At 48.6% G+C, this 27,568-nt stretch overlaps 1 protein-coding gene across 1 annotated transcript; it reads right to left on the bottom strand.

Annotated features, from left to right (window-relative positions):
* Positions 1-1,004: 1,004 nt before the first annotated feature.
* On the bottom strand, positions 1,005-19,508 carry LOC120498990 (forkhead-associated domain-containing protein 1-like). The gene is given in 32 exon segments (XM_039702332.1): positions 1,005-1,647; positions 1,922-2,087; positions 2,491-2,711; positions 3,291-3,386; positions 3,717-3,844; positions 4,125-4,257; positions 4,848-4,894; positions 4,897-4,955; positions 4,957-5,008; position 5,231; positions 5,478-5,586; positions 5,912-6,071; positions 6,714-6,829; positions 7,228-7,309; positions 7,799-8,024; positions 8,200-8,289; positions 8,482-8,589; positions 9,387-9,524; positions 9,823-9,893; positions 10,216-10,411; positions 10,747-10,899; positions 11,627-11,710; positions 12,116-12,223; positions 12,627-12,719; positions 13,122-13,187; positions 13,890-14,020; positions 14,381-14,504; positions 14,888-15,112; positions 15,387-15,478; positions 16,515-16,785; positions 18,808-19,014; positions 19,215-19,508. Coding segments are annotated over 32 exon segments (3,975 nt in total). The 5' UTR covers positions 19,311-19,508; the 3' UTR covers positions 1,005-1,521.
* Positions 19,509-27,568: the final 8,060 nt, after the last annotated feature.

The raw sequence follows: 27,568 nt of genomic DNA, 5'->3' as shown, positions 1-27,568 counted from the left end.
GGCTCCGGCGCCCGCCCCGGGGAGCTCGGGCTGCCCGCCCCCGTCAGCACATCCCGTCCGCCCGGGCCGCCCCGCCCGCCCGGCTCCCGCACCGGCCCCGAGGGTCCCCTCCCCGCCGCCCTCCATCAGCCATCACCGTCCCTTCAGACCCCCTCCCCTCCACCGGCAGCATCGGCACGGCTCATCAGTCCCCCGGTGGGACCAGCCTGGGATGGTCTTTAAGGCCCGGCATCACCATACCCCGGTGGGATCCCCCGGACCATTTTGAGGATTCCTTTCAACCCAAACCAGCCCATGATTCTGTGAGTCTACAGGCTCGAGTACGGGGAGTCTGGTGCACTCACAACCACCTGTGCTCTTGCCATCTCCGTCCATTCCTGACCCAGAGTTTGCCAAGGGTGGCATGGAGAGGACACACAGAGTCATAGAGCAGCCCAACATCTCCAGATACACCTGCAGAGGATGCCCACGGCAGCACCTTTAACCTACTCAAGCATCGGTCAAGGTCATGCTTTGCCCCAGAGTAAACCCAGGCATTCAGACAGGGAAGCATCCAGCTTCTCCTGGCACAGGGAGCAGGAAAACCAGGCCACACCAATGCCCAGAGCCCCACTAGGGATCAGCCACTGTGCACACATGCATGCCCAGAGACGATGCAGCCCTGCATCAGCCTGCTGCAGCCCTCTGTGTTGCTTCCAGACCTTTTTCAACCTATTAAAAAATAAAGACCAAGAAATCACAGTGGGGTTTTGCTCACATCCAAATTATCCTCAGCTGAAGAGGTATGCAGAGGACTCGGCACATGGACTGCCCCGAGCGGTGCTGAGGCAGAGCAACTGCAGGGATGATGTGCTGGAGCTGCCTATTGCCTGCAGGGACCCCCTCCCCAAAACACTGCTGTTCCCCAAAATCCAGGGCCTGCTCTCCCCTTTGCTGAGGGTAAGAATCAGTAAGTGAGCCTGTGCCATCACCCCACCCCACCCCCCCAGCACATCGCTCTCATCTCCCCAGCTTGTCCTCATGCTGCTGCAGTACTGGAATGGCTGACATAGATCCTCTTCTTCCCCGTTCCCAGGTGGCAGGTTCAGCATTCCTGGGGTGTTCCAGGAACTCCAGAATTCTGTACTACATTGTGTCTTATGTTCCAGTTTCCCCACGACGTGATGGAAACTGCAGGACATAGGAGTTACAAGGGCTATTTCAAGCCATGTTGGCTTCATGTGCTTGAGGCCACTTCAGCAAGGACAGGACACACCCCCCACAACTGATTTCACACATCACTAGGCTGTATTCACACACACAAATACACATACGTGTACACTGGATATATCCTCACCACCTTTTCCACTGCCATAAGTCCCGCCACACTCTATGGGATATGGACTATGGGAAGATAAGGTCCTGCACTGTACAGTCACACCAGTGTGCCCAGGAGCTTCGGGATACAAACTGGAGCTCCTCAAAATGCACCCTCACCTCATGCCACCTCCACCCTCACAGAGTGTGCAGTGATGACTGTTCCTACTGCAGACCACCACCTAGTGAAGGTCCCCGTGGTGCTGCTCCTATGAGCTTCCCAATTTGACAGCATCTGCCATGCACTCCTTGGCCTTCGGCTTGCCTGAGCAGAGTCTTTGTGGCTCCAGGCTGCAGAACAGAGACAACAGACACAGCGCTGACTACAAGAGCTCAGCATGACCTGCTCTTCTCCCTCTCCCTCATACACAGTGCAAACCCATCCCTACAGGTGTCTGCGCCTCCTCCAACTTCATCAAGGGATTTGGCCACAATGCTGCAGCTGAGCGCTGGGGGCCTGGAACATCCAGCCTCTTGGGATGGTCTGACTGACCACTCTGAATGGCTCCCAACAGGTGGAGCTGGCTGTTGTACAAAGAGCAGGAGTTGGGTGTTGCCTTCTCACCTTGCGCCGTTTGGCCGCTTGCCGCAGCCTCTTCTCCTGGTCCAGCTGGAGCTGCATCCTCTCCAGAGCCTCTCTCAGCAGAGCCTTCTCTTCTGCCTCCCTGTGGGCTTCATCTTCCAGGGTGGACATCTCCTCCTGGCACCTTTGCAGGGAAGCCTGGCTCTGCCTGTGCAGAACAGGAGGGGAGGATTCTGTCGGTCTTTTTCCCTTACCAGCACCCTGACCCTCAGCTGTGCTCTCCCACGCCTTCCTTGGTCCTGCTGACACCGTCCCTCTGCCCCAGCCGATGCTGCTGCTGTCCCAGGCTCCAGCCACCCAGCACAAGGGAACTTGTCAAGGCTTTCCCAGCTCTGATACTGCTCAACTGTGTGAGGCTGCAGAAGGTACCACTGCAGAGAACTGGGAGGACCTTTCCCCACTCCTCTTGACATTTGACTTTTGTACTGTGGCCATAGTACTGGTCCCAGACAGACACAGGACTCAGCAGTGTCATGTCACTTCTTGCCCCAAGCTCCCTGTCACTTGGCATCCAAGGATCAGGTCTTGTTCAGAACCCTGACTTTCCATACCTGAGCTGCTCCACACTTCCCTCATAATCTTTCAGCATTTCTTCTTTCCTTTCCAGGCGAACCTGGAGGTTCCTGATCTTTCTGTACAACAGCTCTAGGGCCTTCTGTCTCTGCAGTCCCACTTCTGCCCTTTTCTCCTGAGGAAGGTGCTGCAGAGGCTGCATTCCTGACAGCTCCTTCATCTCCACCAGGCTTCCCAGAGCACCGATTACATCAAGGTACTGTGGGAAAAAGAGGGAATGCATTATTTACCAGGTCTGCTGCATTCCATCACGCTGCTCAGCCATCTGCTTTCTGTCTGCTTTCCTGAGGACACAACAACGTCCCAAGGAAAGTAGGTTTGCATCTCATTCCCAGCTGCACAGCTCACTGGAATTGGATTGCTTCCTTTTCTAAGATGACTGTTTTCCCTGCTGGGTGTTTCCCTGCATTTTTGGAGGGAAGAAACCCCCCCTTGTGCTACCCATGGACCCCTTCCCTGGCAGCTCCCTCCATTGCTCCCCAGCCTCTCTGATGCACCATGGCATGTTTTGGGATCCCAGGATGTCCTGGCAGACACACAATGTGCTCTGCACCATAGAATAGTTTAGATTAGAAGGGAAATATAAAGATCATCAAACCAACCCCCTCTGCCATGGACAGGGATGTCTTTAATTGGGCCACAAAGCAGTTCATCTTCAACATTCCTGCAGCATCCTGATGTGACATACCTCCAAAATGTTTTCAAAAAACATCTGAACTCTACACATGCTGGGCATGTACACACTCTACACCATTTACCACATCTATCCCTGACGTACCATCTTCTCACCCAAGTCTCTTGCCTCAGCCATTTCCAAGCTCGCTGTGCTGTTGGTGATCCTGAATGAGCTCCCATTAGGAACATGGTCAGGAGCCTGCAAAGATAGGGAAAGACCTCTGGAGCCCACTTTGGGCCTTGTTTTTGGTGAAGTGGCCTTGTGCCTCCCTTTCACCCCATGGGAAAACCAGCCCAGTATTGCTGTGGTCCCAGGCTTCCCATCCTGCCCAACCCCTGCTACTCCAACAGCACCAGGCAATGTGCTGGTCCTGATGGAGCTGCCATCCTCTGCAGGAGCACTGCCTGCTATCCATCAGGCTGCATCTCCCTGACTCCTTAGCATCTCTGAAAACCTATTTCTTCCTTTCCCAGGGCGTACTTTCCAAACACAGTCACAGGCATTACAAACCACACACTGCCTCCCTACCTTGCCAGCCTTCGGTTTTTCTCCCAACACAGCAGCAGGTTCCAGCTCAAGGCTTCTTTGTTGGACTATTTTCTCTGGTAAGTCTTTCATCCAGACCACCAGTGGCTCTGAATTGCTCTTCACAGCACCTGGAGGCAAACAAACAGGTGCTAAATTGTTCCACTCTCCACACAACTTTGAGGCTGCCCAGCTCTCCCAGCCTCCCTGAGAGGGTAGGCAGGCCCTGGCACAGGGTGCCCAGAGCAGTTGTGGCAACTTCATCCCTGGAAGTGCCCAAGGACAGGCTGGACGGGGCTTGGAGAAACCTGAGAAAGTGGCAGGTGTCCCATGGCAGGGAGTGGAACAATATGGTCCTTGAAGTCTCTTCCAACCCAAACCATTCCATAGTTCTAGGAGAGCCTTGCTCACCTGAGCACTGTCTCTTCTCCAGCATCTTTACTCTCTCCCGGAGCTCGGCCAAACCTTCTTTTTGGCGCTGGATCGTTTCCTCGTGCCTCAGGCCTTGGCACTTCGCACCGAGCTCAGCCAGGTCTGATGGTGGCTCCTGAAAGAAGACAGGTTCTTGACCAGTCTGCATCTGGCACAGCACAAGCTCAATGTAAACACAGCCTTGCTGCCAGATACCGGGCACTCGGCACAAGAACAAAGCCTGGGGAGCATCTCCATGGATTGGAGGGGTGTAAGAGACTTGTCACAGACCTCTTTCCTGCTCTGCTGTGCCATGGTCAGGATATGAACCCTGTAAATGCTCTGGAGAGCCAGGAGAGGGTTGGTGCACAGCTCTGAACAGCCACATTGGTGTTTTTCCCTTGTCTTTTGCACCACCAGAGAGCATTTGCCATCTACACACAAACACCTGTGCACTTCAGAGACTGAGTCCCAAACACAAACTTGGACATTACTCTCTACATGTGCACTGCCTCTCCCAGCCCCATCCAGATCCCTGCATTACGACAAACATCCAAAAATCTGTGGTGGGACTAGGGCCACAGGGTGATGACGGCTGCAGACCCCCAGCTCCGGTCTGGCTGCTGTCACCCCACATCTCTGCCCGTCCCGCTCCTGAATGGCACTCCCAGCACAGGGATCTCCCCCTCCCCAGCACAGCATGTGGAGCAGGATGGGCAGTGCCTCCGCCCGCTCATCAGCTGGCTGTGAGTCACGCCGGCCCCCGCAGCCAGCCGGCCTCGCTGGCACGCTGCTGGCTGCCACCATCGCTGAACAGAATGTACAATTCCCACAGTCCCTCCATCTGCTGCTGCCACCACCTGCGAGTTATTCCCTTTTCCAGCCTTGGGAAAATCAAATAGGGATTTGGCACAGGAGAATGAGGAGCGTTTCTTCCTGTCCTGTGCAACAAGCTGCCCTTACTTCTGCACATACACGCCTAGAACTGTTTCTGCATTACCTGCACAGCCAGCATCCACAGCTTGGCAAGCTGGGAAAAGGAAGGAATGCTTGCATGTTGCTATTCCCTCTAATCGGCAATTAACACAGCTATTAGCACACACAACACTTGGTGGTTCCAAAGTGCTGTGCAAACATCAGCTCATTAACCAGCAGCAGCCTGGTGGGGGCTGTGGGTTCCCTGGATCAGAGGCAGCACAGGCAGCCCTGGCTTGGGAAGGGTGCCCGGCCATCCCACCCTCAGGCCAGTGCAGGGCAGCTCCAGGCTTGGCTCTCACCGTGATGCCAAGAAACACCACGTGCCATCAGTGCTCTTGGCAAACCCACACCTCAGTCCTCTCCGTGAGGACTCACTCTCTGGGAGGCTTCACTCACCTGCACTGGTGTCCTGGGAGCATCCTCTTTGTTCTCCAGTGTTTGTTGGGAAGCATCCTTCAGCACCTGGCAGCGCCTTTGGGCTTGGCTATGTGGAGAGACAAGAAGTTGTGGGACCCTATGATGGGTAAAGGTGACCCAAACAGCTTGTGGAAAGCAGCACCCTGGGCACCCACTGATGACTATCACAGTGTGGGTGGGAACACTTGCTTAGATACAAGTGCCTGAGTGACACATTTACTGGCATGAGCTCCACTAAACCCCGATTTCGGTTCCTGTGTCATGGATTCAGAGCTGAGCTCCATCCTGATACTGTCACATGTGCCTTTTGCTCTGAGGAGAACCCTAAACACCATCAGCTGCTGGGCACACAGAGCGGCATCCATGAAGCCTTGGGTGATGTCAGGGTGTACCTTAATTCTTCAGCTGCTGCTTTCAGGGCCCGATCCTTCTCCTCCACAAGGCTGGACACCTCGGATAGCTTCTCCCTGAGCTGGTTCACTTCCCACTCCCGGTGTTTCAGCTGCCTCTGGCTGTGCTCCAGCTCCACCTTCTGCTCCTCACTCAGCTCCCCTAAGCACAGAACAGCCTCGTGGGATGCTGGCTGACTCATCACCCAGTCCTGGGGGATCTGCAGCTGGTGCACACTCATGGAAGCAACAATGGGGCTCATGCCTGCAGAGCTCTGCCTTGACAGCTGCCCTCAGATCCCGGGCCATGCCAACAGGACGTCCTGGTTTACTAAATCCCAGTCCCTCTGTGGAGGTACAAGCCAGGGCAATTCCTTGCTGTGGCAATTTTCATTCATATTGTAGGAGGACAGGTCACCAGCATTTTCTGACTTGCATTTTTTGACTCCATACATTCCTCATGGGCTCTGTCCTCATGTTCACAGCACTGCCCATGGAGGAATCCCAGGCAAGGCTTTCCCATTCCACTGGCTTAGAACATCTTCAGCTCCAAGAAGTTCACCAGTGTGATTTTGAGCTCAGTTTTGTCTACCTGCTCCCTCCCTGATTACTCTGCTCTCTCATTGTCACTGCTATTACTTAGCCAAAGATGGGGAGAAATTCACTTTCCCAAAGGGAATAGACTGCCTGCTTTGCCCCCAGCAGGACAAAGCATTGCCTGAGAATTGTGACATTAATTTCCTGTGACCTGTGTGTCTTGGAGGAGGATGGGGATGATGGCAGCCACACAGTGCACATCACCCACCTCTCATGTCCGACATCCTGGCTCTGGTTTCTGACAGCTCCCTGCTGAGCCTGCTGATGACTACCTTCTTTTCCAGGAGCATGCCCTGCACCACTGCCAGCTTTTCATGCAGTTTCCTGGGAAAGACCAGTGCAGATCTCACAGCCATTGGGAAACCTCATTGCAGGGAGCCCATGCACGCCTTCCTGTGCTGCATTCCTGCTTAATATTTTATGATCTAATTATTTTTTTACCTGCCTTTTGGTCCCCTGGGGTCACCCTGTGGTGTGGGATTGGCTACACCACTTGCTCTCACCTGGAGCCATCCAGATGGGATGGCAGATTGTCACGTGCTATTTGGCATCACTTTGATGCTCTGTGCTCTTAGGATCACTTCAGCCTAGCAAAGGGGCTTGAATCCTATCCCAGACTAAAAAGATCTTGGGACAAGAGACATTGGACTTCCTTAGGCTCTCCCAAGTGGTCCCTGCCCTTCTCCAAGCATCTCTGATCACCATCAGCGAGTGCTGCTCACCTCAGACAAACATGAGACTCCAAGGCAGGACAAATCTCCAGCCAATCTCCTGATGCTGAGCTGTGGGCATCACACTGGAGTCCTAAAGGACACAAAAAAATAAGGCCTATTACTTCTTTGTAACACTTACATGCTTGTTGCTTCTGCTACATAAATAATTTCCTTCATGTGGCAGCTCTGAGGACTGTCTCTTTGGGAAACCCATGTCCCTGAGAGCCCAGTTCCAAGGCAAACTGGACAATTCTTGACATCCACCCTTGATTGGGATTGCTTCTGTCTTGGAGAAGCCCAAAGCATGCCAGTCTTGTAATTTTAGAGGGCAAAGAGCCCTTCTCCAGCAGCAAAGCCCTGATAAAACCACCAAACAATGAAAAAATGTTTTCCAAAACCACCAAACAATGAAACGGCTTCTGCAGGGCCTCACAGAGCTTGTCCGGCAGGGGAATAACCTTCATTCAACATCTTCCCAATGTTTTCTATAGCAGGAAATTCACTGTCCCATCTCCACACACATTTCATGTTAACCCAGCCAGTTCCTGGTACAGGCACATCCCATACAACCCTCACCTACCTTCCATTTTTTCCACAAGTGCTGTCTTTTCCTCCTCCAGCACCTTCTGCTGCTGAGTGGCCTCTAGCAGCCTGTCCTCTAAAGCCAAGATGGTCAGGGAATGCTGCCTGCTCTGCTCCCTGTATCCTGCTACCTCTTCTTGCAGTTTCTGCCTCTGTAACTCATATTCCTCCTGGGCAGCCCTGAGCTGTTGGCTCTGCTGGAGCACCTGCTGCTGTAACAGCGCCTGGGAAACAAGATATGGGAGCTCGGTTGGAAGCACTGGGGGCTTCTTTTGGGATCACCATCAGCATCATCTCTCCTGGATGGTGGTGACAAGACTGGAGGGAAGGATTTCAAGGATGAGGGAAGCCTTCTTCTCCAACAGTGCATCCTCCACCTGCACAGGTCGGTGCAAGTACCTCTTGTGCAGTAATTTTCTTCAGCTCATGCAAAGCTTCTCTCAGTTTTCCCTCTGTTAGTTCCTGCTCCTCTGCCTTCTTTGTGTTTGCCTATCAGAGGAAATTAGAAGTAATTAGGTTAGCCAGGAATCTACCTTTCTTTCTGCAGAGCTGCTCTCTGTGTATTTGGGAGGGACAGGGAAACCCCTTCATCTACTGCTTTGAGCCTCTGGAGCACCACATTACACTTCCCCTTTTCTTCATTCCAGGAGTGAGCTGTTCTGCTTCACCTCCCATGCTCACCTCAGCCATGCTTCTTAGATGGCTTTCCAACTCTTGGATCTTCCTCTGTTCTTCCTCCACAGATTTCTTGCATTTTTCCTTCTCCTCAGTGACAGCGCTTTCCAGAATCTGTGAATCAACAAACCACAGATTCACTTCAGGAAAAAAAGACCTCAGCTCCAAGGAGGAAAGCAGCAGGGAGGGTCATTGCTCTGGAGCAGGGGCAGGCGATGGGAGAAAAACTTGGCAGAACACGAGGTAACTCAGTGAAAGAGAGGATGGGAGCACCTGGGGAAAAGCACAGCTGAGAGACTGGGTAGGAGGTGCTTGGCTGCTCCTTGCCTGATTCTTTAGAAAACTGAACACCAGGAAACCACCATTCCCAAGGTGCCAGACACAGAAGCAGACTGGAAACTGTCCTACAAGGCCACAACAATCACAACGCACACATGGCAAAGCACCCATCTGCACCCCGACTGACACTGCACCCCACACCAGAGCCACTGGTGCGATGGCCTGGGGCTGGGGGGGACTGCTGCCCCCCTGCTCCACAGGAAGAACTTTTTCCAGCCAAAAAGGAGCCAACAGGAGTCCAATGTGGGGAGGGAGGGAGGGAGAGAAGGCTTGAGAAGAAGCAGTGCAATCTTTCCCTAAGCTCATGGATCATGATGCTCCTTGCATCCCTTTCCCCTGGTGACTGACTGGCAGCTGTGTGCCCTGATGTTACCTGCAGGTGCTTCCCAGATCCACCGTGGATACTTTTGTAAGTTTACATCACCTGGATCCATATGGGAGGATATCCAGTCCCTTGGGACTGCATTCAGTTTGGAGCTAGAGGTTCCTCCTCTTGTTATCCAACACTTTTACAGATATCCGTTTTTCCTGCATAATGTTCCTCTTCTGAAACACCAACCATGTCACTGTACCTGTTTGCTCTCCTTGTCCTTTTCCAGGATAATTTGCTGGATTTTTTTCTGTAAGTCTTGCTCATGTTTTGCTTCCAGCTCCTTTGTGTGCCCCTGCAGCAGCTCTGCCTGAAGCTCCTGGAGCTTCTCTAATTGCTCCTACAGGGAGACATGGAGGTATTAAAGGAAGTATGTCAGCAGCAGGGCAAGAAATAAACCTCCTGTGTTCATTCACTCACAAAAAATTCACAAAAGAGATCTCCTCTCCATCCTGCTGCATTAGGGATAAGGACACGCTGACAGTGGGCTCTGTCTCCCTTACCTTACATTTCCTCTAGACTCAGGGACTGCACATCCTCAGTCTAGGTGCTACACTGGCTTGCTTGGGACTGCCATCATATTTACCCATAGAAAGAGTCCAAATCCACCTGGTTTATGTGCATAAATATTTCTGTACCTGCAACATCTGATTCCTCTGTGCCATCTCCTGACTCTTTTCCAACAAGCTCCTGAGAGCAGCCAACAGCCCTGCAAAAGTCAAGGGAGCCTCACTGTGTGGGGTGCTCACACACCATATTATGGATATCCAGGAAAATTTCTTCATGAAAAAGATGGTCAGGCATTGGAATGGGCCACCATTCCTGTGTTCAATAAAGTGTGAGGCTGTGGCACTTGGGAACAGTGCTGGCTTAATGCTTGCACTTGGTGACCTTGGAGGTATTTTCCAGCCCTAAAATTTCCACGATTCTGTGATTTTCTCCCCAAGGAGTGGTTCAGGCTGGACTTTCTCCTCTACATCTGTCTTGCCAGGACATCCCACATTCCCAGGGATGCCCAGCAGGACACAGACCTTTGCCAGAGGTGTGCAGGTCTACCCCTGCGCTGTCCAGGAGCTGCTCTGCACCCTCCAGCCAGGACAGGGGACCACGTGCCATGTCCACCACTGCTGTCCTGATGGCCGAGACAGGGGGATCCAGGCACAACAGCTCCAGCTGCCCCAGCTCCCCTCGCAGGCTGGCACTGCTGCAGGGGCTCCTCAGGCAAGCCTGGAACAAATGGAACCCGTGGGGAACAAGCCAGTCTCCACTGTCAGTGGCCTTCAGGGACTGGCAAATGACACAGCATTTCTGAACATCTCAGGCCAGGCTGGGCGGGGCTTGGAGCAACCTTGGCCAGGGGAAGGTGTCTCTGCCCATGGCAGGGGGTGGAACAGGAGGGGCCTTATGGAGAATCTGTGACAAACTCCTGGGAACATGAAGACTTAGGGATGATGCTTTGTTTCAGGGTTGTATCTTTACTCTGACCTTTTCTCAGGCCAACAAAACACCCTGTGCCACTATCTTCCAGCGGCCATTTGGTCCTCAGTATTTAAAGAGCTGACCTGGAGCTTTTGCAGGGAGTCCTTGAACACCTCGATGTTTGCAGACAGCTCCTTCTCCTTTACGAGCCTGGAGCTTAATTCCTTCTGCAGACTCTTTTCTCTCTCATGACTTTGTTGGTTCTCATCAGAGATCTGCCTGACCTTCTCTATCACCTGGCAAAAGTGAGTGAAGAAAGAGGAGGATAAGACTCGTACTGTTTTCCAGCTGAGGGGCCAGGGATCATCTCAGAGAGCAACAACTGAGACTTGTTGCAAACTGGCAGCCTTGACAGTCTCCTGGGCTTGTCCTTGTTGCAGACCACTGACTCCCCCCAAGCTTTGAGGGAAAAAAAAGAACTCTGTCTCTTTCATGTCATGGAGTGTGGCAGCAGCTCTCTGGCCACAGAGAGAACCACAGAACTTTCCCAGGCATTGTTCTGGGAAAGCCCGTGAGAAGATCAGAGAAAAGAATGAGAAACAATTCTTATCTTGCTGCACCTGGTATTGTGAACATGTGGAATGTGTTATGGATATTTGTTTACCAAAGGGTGGTTTCTTAATTAGCCAATGGTGATGGTGTTTTCATTAAAAGATCAATTAATTCTGCCTGTGGTGAACTAGGGTATAAAAAGAGTAATGGGTTTCTTAATAAAGATTATTGATCAGCCTTCTGTGATTTCATGGAGTCTGTGCCAATTACTACCCAGCCAGGGGCTGGTTTGCTGTAACAATGGAGCAGTGCCATTAACCTGGGACAGCCCAAATCCTCCTCTGGAGAAGCCTGGATGCTGCAGCCCTACTGCACATGGAGCAGGCACCATGGCTGTTCTGCAGCAGCTGCCACAAGCCACTCAGGCTCTGCAGGCTCTGAACATCTCTGTGAGCTGGTGGCCAAACTCACCTGCTGCTCTGTTACAGGTTTCCCTGTGCTGCCAGCTGCTGATGGAGAAAAGACTTGCATCACTTGGGTCTTGAAGGACTCCAGCTGCAGCAGGGATCAACACATAGAAACAAACACCACGAATCATTGACAGCTGCTCTGCTGATCACTGATGGTCCATATCTAGTGTGATGTTATCTGCAAAGGGCTGTCCCTGCCCAGAGCAGCATTACCCAGGCACTGAGGAAGGTTGGTGTGGCTCCCAGACAGCATAACTCAGATTAGAGATTCCTTTTCTGTATGCTATTAAACTGCTACGTTGTCCATGCTGCCCACACAAATTCTGGATAAGCCTTTTATACTTCACCCAGTGACAAGATAAGTCCCGTGCCAGGGTTTGGTGCTCAGGACTCGGGGTTTCTGTTTCCACAGCACATCTTCCCCATGGGAAGCTGCACCCCTGTGCTGCTCAGAGCCCCGGTGGTGATGCTCCCATCCCTGCATCCCTACCTGCTCCCCAGCTCTCTGCACGTCAGACCGCAGCAGGCGCTCCCTGCGCCCCATCTCCCGCAGCTGCCCCGCCTGCTGGGACCAGGCTGCCTTCAGCTCCTCCTCCGCCTGCAACGAGAGCTTTGGCATCTCACAGTGACATCCAAAACCATGCCACGGCCATTTCAACCACTGTTCCCATCAGACGAGTCCAAACGTGCCTTTGGAATGCCAGGAGACAGACAGCAATCCTGGTGCAGGGAGTGGGCTTGCAGCACTGACCCTTCATAGGGATAACCCTTTTGCCTGGGTTTCATCCCTGGGATATTGTCCATCCTTGACTTCCTCACCCAACACCCACACAGGGCACTCTGCCATCTGTTTTTCTTCTTCCATCAGGGTCCATGGCAGAGCTCAGGACAGTTGGATGTCCTGCCCATCCAGCCTGTGCTCCCAGGGATTGCTGGTCCCTGTCCCACCCCTCTGGGATGATGGCACCTGCCCTCTGTGTGTCCCCTGCAGCCAACAGTACCTTGGTTTTCTCAGCCAGTTGCTTCTGGACACTCTCATGCTTCCGGATCTCCCCCTGCAGCCCCTGCAGCCCCTGCTCCAGCTCCTCGATGCGCTGCAAGAGCCCGGGGAGGGTGGGGGTCTCACCAGGGCAGCTGGGCACTGCCCCTCTGGATGACCTCCACTCATCAGAATGATTTTCTGCCCATCTAACTCACTTTGTTTACTGGAATTATCTTCTAACCTGCATTTACTGTGGTTATATCAGCTTACAAGTGGAATTCATCTGATTTCCCATCACATCCCCCCCAAGCTCCCTCTCCCCCACCCTTCCCTTCACACTGTAAACCAGCATTGCAGATCCAACAGGGTTTACACTTCCCCAGGTCTTATGCCCATTATGTGCCTTTCAGGACAGGAGCTGAGCTCCAAACAGCTCCCTTACTATGCTCAGTTAATTATTCCTTGCTGATGCATTCCTGCAGCCACTGCTTACCCAAAATGACTTTTGACTCACATTTCTGCAGGAGATTAGCTCTTGCTCTCTGAGTTCATGCTTTGTTTCTTCTTTAATTCTTGAGCACTAGAAGGAATGGCAACCAAGAAAAATAACCATCAGGGCAGTGATACCATCACTCCTGCTGTGAATGGGACACTGGCACAGGCTGCCCAGGGCAGTGGTCAAGTTGCCATCCCTGTAGGGATTTAAAAGACACTTGGAGACATAGTTTAGTGGTGGCCTTGGTGGTCCTGGGGTAATGGCTGGACTCACTGATCTTACAGGTCCTTTCAAAGCTCAGCAATTCTACGATTCACAAGTCAATCGTTGTGATCTCCTGGCACATTGCAGCCAGCACAGTCTGTCCTTATCATGCTCCCAGTGCAGCTCTGCCAGCTGAGGAGGAGCTGCCCATGCAGGGGAACAAACTGCTGCTGCACAAGGCACCTTCTTTAAGGACAAATCCAGGCTGGGCCACAGGGAGTCCCATGGCTCGTCGGGAGGACCTTGGCAGGAATATTTTGTGTGTACAAACAGCCCTGTGCTCACAGGAGTCCAGGGCACACAGTACCTGATGCAGAGGTCCAGCTGGGGAAGGAGACCCTGATCCGTGGGCATCCTGGCACACCCAGACATGGTCGTGGGACCATCACCACTGTATCCCAGTGATACAACTGCTACTATCCTCACCAGAGAGAAGCATGACCCTGCTCACTGCTTTCCCACCTTAATCCCCATGTCAAGCATGGGTCATCAATTACTGAGCCCCTAATTAGTGCTACCAACCTTGGCTGAAACCACAGCCAGCTGATTGTCCTTCTCTTGGTTTTCCTTATTTAGTTTTTCAGTCTCTTGCTGAAGTTGCTGGATTTTCTGATCCTTTTGCAGGAGTTCTCTTTGCAGGTTGCTCACCAGACCTGAGGAAAAGAACTGTGGTCAGAGGTCACCCAGGTGTGACATTTAGCTGGGTTATTGGGAAGAAAATCTTCCCTGTGAGGGTGGGGAGGTTCTGGCACAGGGTGCCCAGAGAAGCTGTGGCTGCCCCTGGATCCCTGGAAGTGTCCACGGCCAGGCTGGGCAGGGCTGGGAGCAGCCTGGGACAGTGGAAGGTGACCCTGCCCATGGGAGGGGGTGGAATGAGGTGCTCTTTAGGGTCCCTTACCACAAGGCACTAGGAATGATTTGTTGCTTGTACAATTTGGCCAATGCTTGCTCCTTATCCAGAGCCAGTCCCAAACTGCTTCATGCCCTGACCCAAAGCTCCAGGGATACAAAACCTGCAGTCAAAGCCTGGTCTCTCTTCAACTTCTCACTTTCCCTCCGCAGCCTCCCGATCTCCAGGTCTCTTTCATGGAGGGAATGGCTGAAGGCTTGGTTTGAGCCTTTCTGCAGGTCATTGATCTGCAAAATACAGATTTACCTGTGCTCCTCACCAGAATGTTCATTGACTGCTACAGATCCTTCAGAGAGGGTCATCTGGCACTTGTGGTTTGGTTGGACCGCTCCTTAGCATCTTCACATACCATCCTAAATGTGCTCTGGCTGTTCCTGCTGAAATCCTAATGCCAGAGGTGGGAGGGAGGGAGGGAAGGAAGGAAGGAAGGAAGGAAGGAAGGAAGGAAGGAAGGAAGGAAGGAAGGAAGGAAGGAAGGAAACCTCTCACCCTCATTTCCCTTGATTTCAGACACGCAAACCTCTCCTGCCCAAACCTGGGTATTACCCCACAAACACATCTATACCTGAGGGGTGTTTCCCTGCTCAGGGACTATGGAAGCCTCCAGTACCTGTTCCCTCAGGGCTTTGATCTCCTCTGTTTGAGCTCCCAGCTCTCGGTTGAAGGTGAGCAGCTCCTGGGTCAGCTCAGCCTCGTTCCTCACTGCTGCCTGGGCCAGTTTCTTTGCCATGGCTGCGATCTCCTCCTGTAGGTCTCTCATCACCACATCCTTCCCCTTTAACTGTGTTTCCAAACCAAAAAGGTGACCCACTTCCTTCTCCAGTAGCTTCTCACCCTGCTGGCAGATTCAGGTTCCACTGGTCACTCTGCAGCCACTGAAGCTCCAGACCCCCTGCCCAGGGGTTCCAACTCAAGGCCATCAGCAAGGGACCTGCTGTCCCTGGCTTCCCACATCCTCCAGCCACCCACTGTCTCCATCCACCTGCTTTGGTGGCAGCCCCCACACCCTGCTGGGACTCCTGGTGGGACACAGACGTTTGGCAGGATTCACCTGCTCCTCCAAGGACCAGGACAGGATCCTCACTCCCTCCCTCTCTCCTCAGCATTACCTTCCCCTGCAGGAGGAGATCCACCTTGTGAGGCCCCAGGGGAGGGGCTCTCCCCACTCTGCTTGCACCATCACCTGAGAAGCTGGCTGAGACTGGAAGAAAGAAAATTATCAGCATGACAGGTGGCTGCAGGCAGCAAAAATGCTCCCTGCAGCACCCTTTTCCCTTGTCCCAAAACTCCAAGGCAGTGGCCACTATTCAGGGCATGAGTTTGCTTCATAACCAGCAGAGAAACAAAACAAAACAAAACAAAACAAAAAAAAAAAGAAAAAAAACCAAAACAAAAAAAAAAAGACTGCAAAAAACTTATACTGCAAACAGTCTGCACAGAAGAGAGAGTTAATTCACCTCTGGGAACCAAAACAGCCTAAAAGCAGCAGAGACACAGCAGAGAGAGGCGACCCTTATTTTTCAGCACTGGCCAGCCCTCCAGAAAGCTGTGCTTTTTTGTCTTCCCCCATTAGGGCGTGGAGATCCTTTGGGCTGTTCTCAAAAAAAGGAGTTTGTGCTACCCTGGCTGTGTGTATCCCCCCCTGTCCTGACTGAGGTTTCCAGTTCAGCACTGGGACTGCATGGTGCTGCCTCACTGCTGATTTTGTGTTGCTTATGACAGCTCAAAAATCCCAACCCCACAGCAGGAAAAGCACAGCACTGTGCACCAGGCCACAACCTCCATGGCAAATGCCACATTCTCCAGCCCAAACCCTCACCTCTGCCCTGCTCTATCACATACTTTATTTCCAGAGGTGTATTGGATACAATCTCATTTTAAAGTGCTTTCACTGGAGACAGCCACTTCAAAGGAGGGGAAAAAAACTTTACACAGGAGTCAGGAACAGGCACAGGAGTCAGTGGTGCAGACAAAGTCAGTCATGGCCCTTCTGGGTCCCACACCAGGAAAAAGGAAGAGGAAATGTCCCTTTGCAAGGGCAACAGCATTCCCTTTGGGATGGCACAGCTCCTTTCATCCCTGACCCAAATGCCACCCAGGACCACACACAGATTTTGATCAGCTGCAGGGGACAATGACTCGCACCCAGCTGCTCAACTTGTCACTGCTCTGCTCCAATCAAGTGGCTCTGTGAGGACACCAGGACACAAATGGCTGGTTTTGGCATCATGGAGTACCTGGCCTGACTGCAGAGGTCCTGCTGGAGGTGTCCAGAGAGGTGGCACTGGCTGTGCTCTTGACCCGGGCACTCGCAGGTCGCCTTGGCAGCACCAGATGGGGCCCGTGGCCAGGGGCTCTGGGGGCCCCACTGCCCAGGGAGTCAGGGGGGAGCTGCCCCTGCAGCGAGGGCAGGCACAGAGGAGATGCAGCAGTCCAGGGTTTGGGCTCTGCAACCACCTGGAGCTGCCCACTCCACCCCATGCGACGTTTCATAGGAGGACAGGGCATCTGTGGTGGGAAAGCACCGAGTTATCTGCAAGATTTTATGAAATATTTTAGCTCTGGATTCACGTGCACTGTGTTGTGGAAAACCTAGGCATAGATCTCAGCAGAAGCACAATTTTAGATTTTTCCCATTTCCATGATGCAAGGATCAGATTTGAATCAGGGCATCCAGATGCTTTGCTGAAACAGAAGAAAATTATTGGGGTTTTCTGCTTTTTGAACTTTTCCCTCTCCTTCTGATTGCCCTAATTCTGCACATCATTTGCACCACGCAGCAGCACTCCTTTCACAGCTCTCCTGGCTCACACATGGTCCTATGCCATTTGTTTCTCCCATTCTCCCAGGCAAACCAAAGCCTCTCATTGTGTTCCTGTCTTTGCATCAGCTGAGCCTGTCAGACTGGCAATTAGGACACAGTGTGCTGTTCTCCTCAAGAGCAGAGCTTTCCAGGACAGTGGGGACACGCCACCTCCAAGGTCTCAGTGACAAGGGCTGTACTAAACATCTGCCAGCGGGGTCGGACCTGGGTGTGGGTCCCTCAAACCCCCACTGTCAACAGAGCCCCAGAGCCCAGTGCAGGCTCCCTGCACCTCCAGCACCTTCCCTTCTCCCAGGGCACATCCCAGCCCTGCTGCTTTGCTCCTGCTGCTGCCCACGGCGCTGGCTCCCAGCAGAATAGCACAAAAACCTGACAGAGTGCCTGTTAGGGCAGGCAGGGTGTGATTCCCAGCTGGGTGTGCTTCTCTGCACAGCACCTTCTCTCAGACTCAGAGGAGCAATCCCTCCCCTCGTCAGACGCTTCACAGCGAGGTGGTTCCCTCCCTGCAGGCAGCAGGGTCAGGCTGCAAAGCTGCCCCTCCAAAGGGGGATCCCAGGGTGAGGAAAAGGCACCCCATGGACAGGCTCTGCATTGTTGTACAGACCCAATTCTGTGCTCACCTGCCTTTGGGAATTCAACTGCTTGCTGCTCCAGCATGATCTAGCTTTACCTAGGCAGCATCTTGGATTTTTCAAGAGCCAAAACAATAAAAATATTACTGGGGATTATCCATTCCTCTATGTTTTATTTGAAATCCAGCTCCTCTCTTGTTAAGTGGCTTGGGAAGAAACATAAAATGCAAATAGAGGGAAAGGACATTTTCCAGGTCGTCCTTTGCTAATGCATCTCTGTCCCGTGCTTTTCCATTTTCCTACCGAACTGCCTGAGTTTCTTCAGCAGAGGGAGCTCCAGCTTTTCATTTCCTCCTCCCCCGTGACAGGAAAGATGCGTGCTAATGTCTTGACAAATAATTTGATGGGTGAAGGTAGGGGTGTTGATGTCTTTGAAATGGGTCTTAATACCTCTGTTGACTTTGGGCAGGTTTGTTGCAGAGCCCAGACAGCTCGGCTCCTGAGATAGGCAAGGGTCTGCACAAACCTGAACTCCTGAACTTTGTGGTAAAACAGTAGGTTCAATGAGGAAATATATGGTAGTTGGTTCGGGAAGGCTGTACCTTCCCAGTACCTCGGCCAGTGGGAAAAGGAAGAGGGCAACATGCGGCCGGGAGTTCGGATAAAAGGCTGTGCCTTCCAAAACCCCGAGAGAGAGAAAACCCCAGGGGCACCTGCCCCAGTGGACTCTCGCCCTTTATCGGGAGAATAATTTATCTGGGAGATGAATTGGGAGAATTATTTATCTGAATAAAGACGAAGGACTCCTCTGTCTCCTTTTTGGACATAAACCTCTGGCGTTTGTGGGTTTTCCTGACGCTCACCTTTGGCACCTTTCCTCAGGATCTCCAGATGAGCTGGGAGCAAGTTCCTGCTTCTGGAGCCCTCCCTGGGCATCAGCACCCACCCACCCACCCACCCTTGCCCGGGCATCCTTCAGGGGCCATGGCATCCACCTTTCCCTGGGCATCCCCACCCTACCTGCCACCCACCCACCTTCCCCGGGCACCTTTCCCTGGACATCCCCACCCACCCTTGCCCGGGCATCCTTCCAGGGCCATGGCATCCACCTTTCCCTGGGCATCCCCACCCTACCTGGGCAGCCCCATCCAGCACCAGCTCGAAGGATGCTCCCGCAGTGCCGAAGCTCAGGATGTCCCCCGGCCTCACCCTGACGGCCGCGTTTTGGACCTGGCAGCTGTTGACAAAGGTGCCGTGGGGGGAGTTGAAGTCATGAAGGATGAAGCTGTTGTCTGAGGCGGAGAATTCCAGGGCTGCATGGCGGTCTGCGACCCCTGCAGACTGGGAGCAGGCAGGGGACAGGAAGGGAACGCTGCTGGAGGTGGCTCCAGGCTCATTCCTGCTTTGCCAAGCCCCTTTTCTGGCCGTCAGTCCCAGCACAAACTGGTACCTCCACACTTTGCACGGAGGGCTCCAGCACATCCCTTCCCTCCATCCCCCTCCCGGTTTGGGATGCTCACTCTCAGCTGCCTCGGCCCTACCTGCAGGACGATGTCGGCCCCTCTGTGGCTCCCGATGGTCGTGGTGTGGGATTTCAGCTGGAAACACCCCCCCGAGCTCTTCAGGAAAGCTCGCATTGTTGGCAAGGCTTGCACCAAACAAATAAGCCCTCAGTCAGCAATTCCCCCCCGCAACACACAACCCGAGCCACGAGTGGCTCTCCCAGCTCAAACACTAAACATTGTACAAAACGACCCCAAAAGCGGCCGTGTCCCAGCTGGCAGCGTGGCTGCAGTAGCCTTGGAAACCTCGGCCACGCCGGAGCCTGCTGCTGCCTGCCCGGGTGAGTTTTTCCTCTTCGATTTGTTTAGGGGTTTTTTTTTCCTTCTTTTTCCAAGCAACTGTCCCGGCAGCACAACACAGCTCCGTGCTGGCGTGGCCACAGCGATCCCGTCAGCTGGGGACACACTGGGAATGTGTATCCCAAACCCCTCAGCAGCCCTGCCACCTGCTAGGACTTTTTGTCTTTATTTTACTTAATTTTTTTTTATTTCATGTCATGCTAACACACACACACACGTCAGCTGGGGACACACTGGGAATGTGTATCCCAAACCCCTCAGCAGCCCTGCCACCTGCCAGGACCTTTTGTCTTTATTTTACTTTCTTTTTTTTTTATTTATTTCCTGTCATGCTAACACACACACACACAGAGAAACAGGTCTTGCAACCTCAGGGAAGGGGATAAACATTGCTGTCAGGTGGATGCTGTCACCCACTATCACTTTGCCATCAATATTCCTTGGTCCCAGGCTGCCACACTCCCTTTTTCGACAGAATAGAAAGGAAAAAAACCCACTTGCCACCAACACCCCCCCGTTTGCCCTCACCAGTCCTGCAAGATTTCTTTGTGCTCCTTTCTGAGGTAGAAGAAGCACATTTGGCAAATCAGAGCTTCTCTGAAAACTTCTACCAGTTTTGTCCTGTCACTCTGTGCTCTTGTATTAATCGGTATTGAAACTGATGTCAAATTCTACTCTCAAATGACATAAAGACTCCCAAATGATATAAATAACAAATACAGTTATTTGCTTTCGATTTATGTATTAACTTTTGCTTTGCAAGGTACAATTGATCACAAAAATCCTGATATAGTACAATTTGAAATTACTGCTTTTGATATAATATAATCTGTCAGTTTATGCATATACCATATAGATTTTATAAATAGTAGTGTAATACATCCTATCTTAGACTGTAATATAGTGGAGACTGTGAAATGCTAAAATGCTTTTTCATGTAACTAACTGAGAAAATGGTGTGAAATAATTGTGGGTGATTTCCCACATTTGGGAAAATCAGCTCCCACGTTATCATATTATCTTATCTTATTGACAAGATAATGGAAACAAAAAACAGAGCACCAAAAAAAGAGAATAATTTATTGATCTCTCATTATCAGGGAGTAAAAATACAAAAGGATGGAACCACAAGAAGAAATAAAATATATTGGTTTAATCTACAAGAAGGAGGAGTAAAAATACAAAAGGATGGAACCACAAGAAGAAATAAAATATATCTACAAGAAGGCATGAAGACAAGTCAAAGATTAAAACCAACCAAAACAACAAGTAAACTCAAAGGAATGTTTGAATATGTATAAACTCTTATGAATATGCTTGTACCCCCTGTACTGTAACAGCATATAGAGAACATGTTGCTAAGTTAACCATGTGCTTTTGGCAAATAGCCAAGCATCCCAGCACTGCATTTTATCCCTTTTATCCCTTACTAAACTTTTATAAAATTTTAAACTAGTGAGCTGTCACATGAATAAGCTGCACAGAAGTGTATCTGAGGAAGTGTAACTGAAAATAAGTGATGCTATGATATTGTAATAAAGATTTTTCTTTTTCTTCTTTCTTTGCTGTGATTACTCTTTTTTGTTTGTGTTTTTTGTTGACTTTGTCTGGGTCTCACCCTCTCTCTCTTTTGCTCACCCCCCTGCCTCTTATCTCTCTCCCTCTCTCTCGGCCATCTTTGTCCTGTTCCCTCTCCACCTCTCTTTTCCTCTCTTTCCTCTTAGCTTTGCCCCTTTTGCTCTCTCTTTTGTCTCTTCTTACTTTCCTGTCTCTCTGCTTGTTTTCTCTCTTCCCTCCATCTCAGATACTCTGTCCTGTACCTGTTCCAAATGATAAACCCACACACAGAGAAGTAGAAGCTCGCCACCAGCTGCAGTTGTGCAGTGCACCTGGACAGCATCTGAGCATCAGATGGCAGTCAGAGGTTCAGCAAATCCTAGTGTTATAGGTATGTATTATAATATTAGCTTTTTGTAAATATTAAAATGGATTTTATATGGGTAGTTTTAAAGTAACTTTGTTATAAAGATATAGTTTTTATTTCTGGTATTAATTAAGCTTAGACATAGTAGTGAAATAGCTGATATAAGTATGTTTGTGTTAAAATGCCTGCTTGGGTGGGATAACATCCAATGAACACAGGATGAAGACACCTGTACAGATCTGCCAACTATGAGCACTCACCGTCTGAAGGCAGTGTGGGCCAGGGCCCAAAAACTGGAGGTGATAAAAAAGGACTAAAACCACAACCAAGGAATACCCATGCTCTCAAAAGGTGGCTCCAAGGAGCAGATATGTTAAACAATTCTTAGATCATGTAAACTAGTTTGGGAAAAAGTTTACTATACATAAGGGTCTATGAATATGCAACAGGCTGACGTAAGGGAAAAGGTATTTAAGGGGTATCCCCAAAAATAACACTGTGCTCTTGGGCCATAATCCTTGCTTTACTGTCTTTGTCTCCTATTGTCCTTTATTAAACTTTTTATGTTTTCACGGGAGAGTAAACAGGAATTTTCACAGGAATGTTTTTCACACTTAAAATCCCTGAATCCTGGGTTGGAAGGGACCTGAACTATGACCTATGGGAGAGTAAACAGGAATTTTCACAGGAATGTTTTTCACACTAGAATCCCTGAATCCCGGGTTGGAAGGGACCTGAACTACGACCCACTTCCAGCCCCTCCCTCCTGCCATGGGCAAGGACAGCTTCCACTAGACCACGTTGCTCAAAGCCCCATCTAACCTTGCCTTGAACATTTCCAGGGTTTCTCCTCTCACAGCTTCCTTGGGCAGTCTGTGCCAGCGCCTCACCACTACCACAGTAAAGGATTTCTTCCCAATATCTATTGGAAGCAAATCATCTTCTATCCTAAAGCCATTTCTCCTGTTTTATCACTACCTGCCCTTGTTGGAAGCCCTTCTCCAACTCTCTCACAGCCCCATGGGGCACTGGAAGGCCACAACAAGAAGTCCTGGAGCCTTCCCTTCTCCAGGCTACACAATCCCAACTCTCTGGTCCTGCTTCTATAGCAGAGGTGTTCCTTCCCTCAAATAATTTGTTGTCCTTTCCTTCCCCTCACATTGTTCTCCCTGTGACAAGAGCAGCCAAATAGCAGTACTAAATTTTGATAGTTTTTGATGCCTCTCGACATTAAATTATGAAATTAAGATTTAAAATGTGTTCCATTTATAGAACTCTAAAAAGGCTTCTGTCTTCAGACAAGCAACAGTAATATTCCTAAAAAATGACATCAAGACAAATAAGAAGAGTTGTTAATTAGAAGGTAGGATAAGTAGAGAGAAGATTTAAATTGACAGTAAATGCATTATTATGTCTAAAATTAGATATTATCTGCATATTTAAAGCCTTTGAATTTGCTTTTCTGTTATTAATTAAAAAAAAAATATTTTTTGTATCCTGGAGGTCTTTCTTCCAGGCATGTGATGCACAGGAAAAAGAGGCCAAAGAAGCAAAAGAATGTGCTAACACTGCAGATGTGGACAAACCACTTGCTCTTCAGAAGAAGAAGGAAGTGGAAAATAAGTTAAAAAACCTGCAGGTGCAATTAGCTGCTTGACTGTTTATTACCTTGTGTGAAAAACTATGGAGAAATTAAACAGATATCTTTGTTAAAGCTGTGTTCCTTACAAAACTGGCTGCACTTAGAAACAAGATGAGGTGAATTTCTTGTGCATAACAGTGTTTGGCCAATTGCAACTGGCAGTTCAGTAGTTTACTATTTATGCTAAATTTAATTTCAAACAGCAACAAGTCTTTATTTTCTGACACAGCAGATGCTATCAGAACAAACTGCAAGTGCTTCACAAGAATTCTTGGGGTGATTAAAAAAAAAAGATTTAAAGCCAACTTCTCCCTCCAACACTGTGGTCAGTTCCTAAGTAAATACAAATAGTTGTCCTAAATAAATGAGAACGGTTCCATGCTTTTCACTTGTTTAGAAGGTGGGTGGTGAGGTTCCCTGCCAGGGTTTGATGTCAGAGAGGCCAATACCGACTTGGAGCATGGAATTATGGACATTAAAGGGACTTTTGGAGATCCTCCAGTCCAAGCCCTCGTTCAAACCTGAGTAGATTGGTCAGGGCCTTTCCCAGTGGTGTCTTGAGTCTCTCCAATGATCAACAGTCTACCACCACTAAGGACAACCTGTTCCAGTGTTTGACCACCCTCATGTAGAAAAAGCTTTTTCTTATGTCTGTAAGCAATTTTTCTATTTTAATTTGTGCCTGATGCCTCTTTTCTCACTGGATACCTCCCAGATCAGTCTGGCCCTGTAATGTTTTACTCCCTCCCACCAAGTATGTATGCACACTGGTTAATTAAGATGCCACCTCCCAGTCCTTCAGCCTCTTGCATGTCAGATACTCATCTCTTCATCACCTTGGTGGCATTTTTCTGTATCTCACCTTCTCTCAAATCCTGTCTCAGTTTATCCAAAATTCAGAATGTTCTTTCACTGCAGGATTGAGGTCATTTCTCAGGATTCTCAAGGCTGGGAATGTGAGGTGCCACTGGGAGCACATCAAGGAAGGTGAAAATATCCATCCACTGCTCCAGGCACCACACTTCAGGCTCTGATGGGCACAGCTTGGTCTCACTGCTGTCCTCCCTGTGGTCTCAAAGAGCAGTGATGCCACATATGACACCACTTCTTGCTGGTGTGTTTTGATGCTTTTGTCCAGACAAAAAACTCAAACCAAAACAAAAAACAACAACAAAAAAACCCACAACCAAACACACATCACCCCCCCAAAAAAACACCCCAAACCAATCAACAAGCCAACCAAAAAAAACCAAACAACCCTCCCACCCAAAACCCACAAACACACACACACAAAACTCCTTTCACTCCTAGGACAGTCTGCCATTCCCCAGTACCCACCCGAGTTCACCAGTGGTGATTCTGTCTCAGTGCCCCTCCTGCCCAATGCCATCTGTGCCAGTATGAACTGCAGCCTTGGGAAAAAAACCCAAGCTCTCTTTAGAAGAATTTAAAATATGATTTAGATGTTTCTAGGTCCCCATATAGAAAGTGGATATGTTAAATAAAACACAACTATATTTGCATTTTCAAACACACTTTTCTGTCCTAAAATAAGACATCTTTTAGGTATCAATATATTTTTTTGCACCTGTGCAGTCTATGATAAAGACTGATGTTTGAAGCTTGACAGCATTTTGGTCTAAACAAACTTTTTTATATACAGGTTGATTTTTTTGTTTTTTGTTTGTTTGTTTTTTTTTTTTGTTTGATTTTTTTTGTTTGCTTCATTTGTTTGCTTTTTTTTAACACTGACCAGATGAAAGAATAATGTGTAATTATAGTTTGATATGATTATCTTTTTTAAAAACAAACAATTACTTTGAACACTGGTTTACTGTATTAATCTTCTTCCATTCTGCAACCATTGTACTCACAAAAACGTTTAGAAATATTGCAGTGAATTTTTGCTTTGGTATATGACAAGAAACCAGCTTAGGCCCCTTTGTGCTGACCACATGAAGCTATGTGGCATTTTTTACCCTGAAATGGAAGCATGGTTTGTGTTGCCTTGTCACCTTGTCACAGTACAGTTCTTTGTGTGCATTGTGGTGCATTTACCTAGGGCTGGTTTTGTGGTGTTTTTTGGTTTTTTGTTTGGGTTTTTTTTTCCTGTAAGAAAGCCATTTTTTCTAAACTCTCAACACCAAAAAAAAAAAAAAAGGAGCACTTACAGTGCAAATCACGGCATTGACCCTCAGAGTTTTTATGTGCTGCATTTTAGAGACAATGAACTAATATGCATGATCTGTTGCTTTTTGAGGTTGTAGGATGTTTTGTTTTATAACAATGAGACCTGAAAATAGTGATGAGTGTGCTGAAAACTTTGCAGGTCTTCCTTCTAAGTTTCTTCAGTGCTGAATTACAGACATATTTCAAAACTATCAAAAAAACATTCTGTGGAAACACACATACCAAAGATATGTAAGATATGTGTGAAACTCTCAGCCTTGCAATAAATACAGACAAATTCTTCTGTAATCACTTGAAACACACATTACCATACAGAGCAGTCATATGAAAATAATACAGCTGTTCTTCACAAAATCCTTTTTCTGAGGAATTATAAGCAAAGTTTTTTTATATTTTATTGAAGCAAGTTAACTGCTGGTACAAATAAAAATGTACTTTTACATGAGTACTTCAAAAGAATGAAATACAGGCAGTGGAGCAGAGACAACTGTTTGGAAGAGGTCAGAAGTGAAACCAGACATTTACAAGTATTTGTTCTTATCCCATAAATATTCTCTAGAAACTGGACAAATGAAAGTTAAATTTTAGCACCAGTACAGTATGGTAACTTGTTGTATTCACAAAATGCCCAAAAGCAAACAAATAGATTTTCAATAGATTTTGGTATTTGAAAATGTTCTGTGTTATCTATATGCAAGGACATAATTTTTAATTAGAATGCTATTCCATTGTCACAATTATTTCAGCCTGAGGAAAAATTGATTAAGGTTGTGATTTTTCAGGGGTTTTAGAGTCAGGAGCTGCAATTTAACCAGGAGCAGGCTAACCACTGATAGATGCCAAGCTGCATGTTATAGGCTTCTTATTGGTCTTCTTTGAATAGCAGATTAGGAGACACACTTGGTTTGTTGTATGTTGCCATTTAGAGAATCCTAGTATTAAATATAGTATTAAATACTACTAGTGTTAATACATAGTATTAAACACTAGGTATTTAATACTAATACTAAATTTAATTAATTTATATTAAATATGAATTTAGTATGTTAATATTTATTTAAGATTTAATTTAATATTCATATCAATTTATTCAATATTTATAATGTAATAGCTATCCACATATTTACTATCATCTTTAGAATATTACAAATATATAATAGTACAAATATTTAATATTAAATATTTAATGCTAATTAAATAAAATACTAATTAAACAACTAATACTAATTTAATACTAATTACTAATTCTAATTTAATACTAATACTATTAAATACCTAGCATTAAATACTTACTAGTATTAAACACTACTGTCACAGTATGCTTGTGTAGATGTGGACATCGTCAGACCCTAAATAAATATGGAATTTCTGCTCATATTAATTTATGCATTAAAAAGTGTAAAGTTTCTCATTTTTGTACATGAAGTACTACTAATTTATATACTAATTGATTTCAAAATAAGAATATGTCTATTATATACAATATTTTATAATAAAAATTACCATTATAATTAGAGAGGGTTTGGAAATATAAACATAACTTTTCTACATGTAAATTAAATAATAAAAGGTTTGAAAATGTAAGAGATAATTTATTTGAAGGAAAAAAAAATAGTGTGTGCTTACCACACTGCCCCTCATGTTCTCATTGTGGCTCAGGGTCCTCCTCCCTGACACCCCTTCCCTGTTGCTCTGTCCTTTTAGCTGTCTGTCCTTTTAACCTGTCCTCCATGCCTCTTTCATGATCCCTCTTTTTTATTCTCTGCTGCTCCATTGTGTTCTCTGTACCATTTTATCTTACTGTATCTTTCTGTCCTGTTCCCTGCCCTTATTATTTTTGAATCCCTGTATGTTGTGCTGCCTATTCATTTTGTTTTCTGCACCTCCATCCTGGCACCCTGTCCTCATTTTCCTTTCCCTGGCCTGCTCCCACTCCTCCTTCTGCCTGTCCTGCTCCCTGCTGTGCTTCCAGGCACAATTCCCCAGCTGGGGCAGGTGGTGCTGCCTTCACCTGAGGTGGTTTGCAGGGGGATTGGCAGCACTGGGTGAATGCTTGGACTTGGATCATCTCAGAGTTCTCCCCCAACCTAAATGGTTCTGTGCATTTTTATCACTCTCCTACTCCCCTCGCTTTCCCTCCACTGCTGTTCCTGCCTCCTCTTTCTTGTCCCTGTCTTTTCTACCTTTCTCATCCCATTCCCAAACTTGTGCTTTCTCACTGCGCCAGACCTTCCTTCCTTCCTTCCTTCCTTCCTTCCTTCCTTCCTTCCTTCCTTC

Source organism: Passer montanus, unplaced genomic scaffold (genome assembly GCF_014805655.1).
Source record: "Passer montanus isolate IOZ18808 unplaced genomic scaffold, ASM1480565v1 scaffold155, whole genome shotgun sequence".
Lineage (NCBI taxonomy): Eukaryota > Metazoa > Chordata > Aves > Passeriformes > Passeridae > Passer > Passer montanus.
The sequence above is the reverse complement of the archived record's forward strand: the minus strand, read 5'-3'. Positions and strand labels throughout refer to the sequence as shown.